Below are 6,343 nucleotides of genomic sequence, written 5' to 3'. Positions count from 1 at the left end.
TATCATTTCTATTCTATTATTAAAATAAAAATAAAAATGATACAATAGACAGAGGAGGACCATGCCGTACTTTAATTTATTTATTTATACTCTAAAAATATACATCCTACGTACATCATATGGATAATTAATAATTCATATGTCCATTTTTAATTGTCATATTGCATTTTTCGAAAGTCAATTTGACTAATTTTCAAAGTTAAATTAGATTACATTAATTCGATATTTTAAACGAAAAAATTAGATATTCAAAAACTATGCAAAAGTACTATAAATTTTAATTTTTTGCATATCAATATAATGAAAAAAATACATCGTAAAATGTTATCGTTTGACTCTAAAATAAAAAACTATGACAATTAAAACTAGTACAAAATTGATTCAATAATCTCGTTCTCTTGTTTCCTCGATGCAACTCAGTATTTAATTAAGTGCATTATTTAATTTTTTTTAAAGAAGTATGAGTATCGACAGATAAAATTATTAAAATATATATACATAAAATATCTAGTTTAAACAAAAAAAAGAAATCGTAAATTTGTGTGCCCCATAAATTAAGCTATAAATCCACCCCAAGTAGGTCTAGTTAATTAGTCAAATATCAAAATCATACTAGTAGGTATAATTGGCTTAATATAATGAGTCCATGACATAAATTATGTGTTTGTTAATACCACAACTTGGACATGAAATAATTAAAGAATCTTCTCAATGCTTAATTTGGACCATGGTCCCATTAAATTGAACCACAATTGTTAGATATATAATTACGCAATTTTTTGGGACTTTAATTTAATTTGCATTATTTAATAAAGATTTGAATCAAAATTATTCGTATTTTGGTTTTATTGAACTTAATTTTTTTTCTTTTATAACCACTTAATTATGTTTTTAATAAATTTAAATCAATGAAATCGTATATAAAATCTCAACATAATTTTATCTAAATTTGATTAAATTTCTTTTACTAATACTATATATTCATTGCAACATTCAACCATCACTATCAATAGTCTTCAATGGAAAATTACCACTATCGATCACTACCACCAACAGCCTTCATTACCAACCAATAAGAAACAACACTACCAACCCATGACCACTACCAATTAGTACCAATCATCTCTCTTGCCACCTATTCGATCATTCCACAATCATCATTATTGTCAATTGTCATCAGTTCGGGGGTAGAGTTAGAAGTTTGCATGTTGATTCGATTAAACCTAGCAGATTTTATTTAAATAATATATTGGTATTAATAAATTCATTAAATATTAAATTTAGAATCAATTTATTATCACTTTAAAGCATCACTATAAAATTCAAAACCCATAAAAGTTGAACTCCTAACTTCACTGCCTCTCGCTCATTACCGCCCATGACCACTAAGTACCAACCATCTCCATTGCCACCTCACTCATTGCACAACCATCATTGACTAGACGACAACTATCACTATTGTCAGTTATCACCACCGCCTACCTCCACCACAATTGTCAATCGGACACAACCAATCACCATTATCATTCAACCACCACCACAAATCATCACCTCTCACATAACCACCAACTATAATAGCCACCTCACATCCAAGTGTGTGCCTTCAACAAACAAATAATTCCTTTTTTTTGGAATCCCAGGATAATCCGCAGCCGCTACAACCTCACAGCCTTTACCCTTCGGGTGAGCACTATGTGTGGAGCACTTTGTGCGCATGCACTGGATAAACCCCCCACTGTATAATAGCCTGCAAACCACACATGGGATGTAAACCACACTAGGCACTCTCTATGCAACAAGCTCGACTCAAAAGGCATTGAGGGGAATCGATCATAGGTCGTCCGTGTGGATAACCACCCTCCAAATCAATTGAGTCATCCCGAAGGACAAACAAAAAAATAATTCTTATCTCCACATAAATTAAGATTTTTTAAATATTTTTGTTGAGTACATAATATTTAATTATTTTTCAAGTTATCTATTTATAAAAGTTCTTATATGAAGAATAAACTATACAAAATACACCATGTTAATTATTCAGTAGCTCTAAATTTAGAAATATGGTTTTACTAATTACTATATGGTGACCTTGTCAAGTAATCTCAACAAATGGTGGATCTGCACCTATAACTTAAATAATATAAAATTAAATTCCCTAAATTTAAATCCTAAATCTACTTCGATACGTAGAAGGCTAGCTAGTCGACATGTAGAGGGGACAATGGAGGGTGCAAATCTGTTTTGCCTAGTTTACGTTGGTCTTTTCGATCTGTTTTATTTATTTATTTCTTTATTAAATAAAAATAATTACTGTACTATATGGTCTTGGATCAATCATGAGTTCGGATTTGTACTACGTTCACTGTACTTCACAGTTCACTCAATTAATTTTTTTTTATGTATAATGATGCATTAATTATTATTAAGACATGTTGCTAATTTAATTAAGAGAGAGAGAATGTGCCTAATCTTTTTATTTTGGTCAACAACTTCATTTAATCTTCTTTAAGCTAAGATTCAACTCAGTTAATTTTGATATTATAATTATTTTCAAGGCTCAAGAGTCCGTTTGATTTAGCTGATCATATACTCCATATGTCCCTAATTACTTGTTCATATTTCCTTTTATAGTTATCCCTAATTACTTATCTATTTTGAAAATCAAGAAAAAATATTTCTTTTACCTATCAAGTGTAGAAGAATTGAAGATTCAACATTATAATTTTGAGAACAAACATCAATAAGCTTAAGGTCAGTGTCAGTCAAACTTATGACTATTTATACTCTTATCTATTACTCCATGTCCCGTGACATTTTCGTTTTTCGAGAGTCTAACAGTTTAAGTTTGATCGGTAATTTACGGGTGGAATCTTCAATTTTCTTAAATGAAATTTATATATTTGTAAACTACGTAAAAAGTATTATAAGTCACAATAATTGATAATTCAATTTTTTTAAATGATATATGAAAAACTTACGATAAAAAATAATAGATTTATTTGAATCTCGAAATTCGAAAAGTAATACATAAAATGGGACGAAGGGAGTACTCACAGTTAGATGGAAAAAAACTTGACAAACAATTACAAAAAATTAGAACAAAAAGATGGCTAACAATAATTTATATACTGTAAAAACACACATGCATGTTTATCATGATACAATATTTGTAATTTACAAAGATAGAAATAATATCTAGATACATATATCGCGAAAGCGAAAATACAAAATATTACAAGAAAACAGGCATAATTTTGTGCACTGCCATATTGAAGATTGACAATCCAAGTAATACAAACAATTCCCCACAAACCAAACAAAGAAGAAAAAAAAAACTAGACTTAATTCACACATTACCAAAAATATTTTTATTTTTTTAAAGTACATTAAGCTTATGATAAAATGGAATAATAAAATGTCTCCTTCTTGACCATCATCACATGGCTCTAACAGCTTGGAATCTTGGCTCTTTAGGTGAAAATTTTTGTTCACTATAAACATTCATATAATCACCAAACTTAAAAGCTGGATAATTACTAATTAATTCCACCTTATTATTATTGTTATTATTATCATTATCAATATGAATTAGTTGAGGAGCAGGAGCGATCGTAGCTTTTAAAGACGGATTATAAAAAGACGCAATTGACCTTCTATTTCCATTTTCCTTAGCCAAAACGCGATGCCAAACGCTCTTGTATTTTCCGTTACTAAGGACCTCAATTTGGTCACCCGTGTTGATAACGATGGCATTTTGGATCGGCTGAACATCGATCCATTTGCCATCTTTGAGGATTTGAAGACCGTCCACTTGATCATCCTGAAAAAGCAAAATTACACCACCAGCATCGGTGTGTGCTCGTAGACCATTCACCATTTCGGGATTTGGGCACGGTGGATAATGACTTACTTTAGTCCCGAAAAACGCATTTTCGGAACCTTCTTCGCCGTTATTAAACGATTTATTGATGTAACCTTTTGGTAGACCTAAGTTTTCGTCCATTATTTCCATCAATTGTTTTGCTAGATTCTTCAATTCTGATCGATACTCTTTCATTATTTCCCTGTTTAAATGTATAATAATATATCAGCTTGTTAGTGTAAATTAAATGATATATATAAAACTATATTCTATAATTTATTTGATTTTTTTCGTCTTGCTTTAGTTACTAGAAAATGCATTGTCTTATTATGTAAGTTGATGGTTAATATTGTTAATGTGAATCAATATTTGACAAATCCTAACAACATAATATTAATTGAATGTCCTTTATTTTAATATGTTGTAGTAGATAATGTGCTTGTTTTTAGTTATATAGTAATCTTTTAAGCAATCTGATTATATAAAAGAATTAATACAGTAAATTCTACTCTTTTCTCCACCTAAATGATGCAATGTTTGCAAGTTGCAACAACTTCTTGGATGCAAGATTTTTTAATCTAATTATTATTTCCATGTTTATTTAGAAATTAAGAGAAAATATTAAAATATATCAAAACAAAAAAAAAGTTGTTGTATACTTCCTTTGTTTTTTTTACTAGTTACATTTACCTTTTCTAATTAACTTTTAAAAAACATTGTTACAGTTATCTTTATTGAAAAACGCAACATGACAATCGATCGAAAAGGAATAATACCTGAATTGAGGAATATTGGAGGGCCATTCATTATCATCAGTGAGAAGGAATACATCTTCCCAATCTACATTTTCAACTTTGTTATTATTGCTCTTATTTTTCTCCACTTCATTCAACAAGTTTATTGCTGTTGACTTGTTGAAATTATCTTCTCTTTCCTTCTTAAAATTTTCTGAAGAAACTCTCTTCACCTTCTCAAGAAGTTCCACGGGAACTCCATGATTCACCAACTACACAAATTCGATTTGGCACGAAATTTAATAAACGTACAACAGAAGATTAAGTATCATTTTAAATATGTCACAACGTAATAATATCTGTGTGACTATTATAAAAAACTTGTGTCAATACGCATGCACTAAAACTTGTAATATTCTTTTCAGGACATACAGACTAATAAGAAAATAGTGTCAGTTTTCAGTACTATAAAAATTACCTGAAAAAATCCCCATTCTTCACAACAAGTGGCAATTTGAGCTAAAGTGTTGGCTCTTTCCTCTCCATTAAGCTTTGAAAAATCAATTACTGGAATAGCCATTGATGAAATTATATAACAATAAGTATTCAAAAAGAGAGTAAATTAAATATAAGTTATAGAGAAAATAATATATGAATTTTTTTCTTTTTTTTAGGGTGGTACTATTGTGTTGTGGTATAGGAAAAGATTAGCATAGTCCTATTTATAGCCAAAATAATTTCATGATGTCAACTCTCTAAATAATTTATTAATTTATTTTTTTCTTATTTAATCAATAAATTTAAAGAAATTAACAAATTAAGAAAGTGTAGCCGTTGGAGTAGGGTAATTTGGACGGTGACATAATGTTATTAATTAAATTAATAAATAAGGTCAATGTCTTTTTGAGTCATTGCCTACCCCAAACAGAAATATTTTCGTCATCACATAATAATTAGATTAATGGTGTATTTCCATCTCATAATAATAATTAATATTAATCACATAAGTTGTTAAGGACATAATTAATAGTAGTATTAGTAATGGTCCCTTTAAATATTATATGAGCCATCATTTTGACCAATTTCTTCAAAACAGAAGTTTTTATTCCTTTTTTAAAAAAAAAAAAAACTTATTTTGGAAAGTTAACTGGATTTTATAGTAAAATTTGAGCATTTTTCGAATAAATATGGTGGAAATAGCTTTTGTTGCAGGGAGCATCAAATCGAAGGTATTCAGAAAGGGTTATATTTCTGCTTAAACAAAAAGGACTTTAAGACAGTTTCATACGAGATATTGAATGTGACCAGCCTTCAATGGCGGATCGAAAGAGTACAAGCTACTATCGATTCAAATTAGAGAAATATTAAGTTTTATCCACTACAATTGGCATCTAGTAAACTCTTTGCCAAATTATCCTAATAATAAATACAAATAAGAACTAACTTTATGCATTGCCAACAATAAATTTATGACCAAAGTCTCATAAGCAATAAAAAAAACCTTAATTAAAGTCTCCCAAAATAAATATTTTATACATTTAAATGATCCTAGTTGTAAACTGAATCCTAATTATACAATTTCTATTTTTGGGTAATTTGATGTTTAAAATTACTGGTCAAATATAAATTGCTTCTGAAATACTAATAAATGTATTTATTTTTATTTAGCCAAACACAAACCACTATTATTGAAATGTACTCCCTCCATTTTAAATTAATTGAATTGTTGAGGTATTTCAAACTATTT

General features: G+C 28.9%; 1 protein-coding gene across 1 annotated transcript; it reads right to left on the bottom strand.

Annotated features, from left to right (window-relative positions):
• Positions 1 to 3,170: 3,170 nt before the first annotated feature.
• On the bottom strand, positions 3,171 to 5,292 carry LOC125844719 (1-aminocyclopropane-1-carboxylate oxidase 5-like). Its single transcript, XM_049524046.1, has 3 exons — positions 5,075 to 5,292; positions 4,639 to 4,868; positions 3,171 to 4,064 (listed from the first exon to the last, which is right to left on the bottom strand). Exons 1-3 carry the CDS (start codon positions 5,174 to 5,176, stop codon positions 3,437 to 3,439), a joined length of 960 nt encoding a protein of 319 aa, XP_049380003.1. The 5' UTR covers positions 5,177 to 5,292; the 3' UTR covers positions 3,171 to 3,436.
• Between the last annotated feature and the right edge of the window lie 1,051 nt (positions 5,293 to 6,343).

Source organism: Solanum stenotomum, chromosome 11 (genome assembly GCF_019186545.1).
Source record: "Solanum stenotomum isolate F172 chromosome 11, ASM1918654v1, whole genome shotgun sequence".
In the NCBI taxonomy this organism is placed as follows: domain Eukaryota; kingdom Viridiplantae; phylum Streptophyta; class Magnoliopsida; order Solanales; family Solanaceae; genus Solanum; species Solanum stenotomum.
This window is presented reverse-complemented; position numbering and strand designations above follow the sequence as displayed.

Excerpts from the sequence above, each read along its gene's own strand:
- LOC125844719 (XM_049524046.1), bottom strand. The coding sequence starts at position 5,176 with ATGGCTATTCCAGTAATTGATTTTTCAAAGCTTAATGGAGAGGAAAGA. Across the intron at positions 4,869-5,074 it reads AAGAATGGGGATTTTTTCAG|TTGGTGAATCATGGAGTTCC; the intron begins GTAATTTTTATA and ends GAATTTGTGTAG. Across the intron at positions 4,065-4,638 it reads TCCAATATTCCTCAATTCAG|GGAAATAATGAAAGAGTATC; the intron begins GTATTATTCCTT and ends ACATTTAAACAG.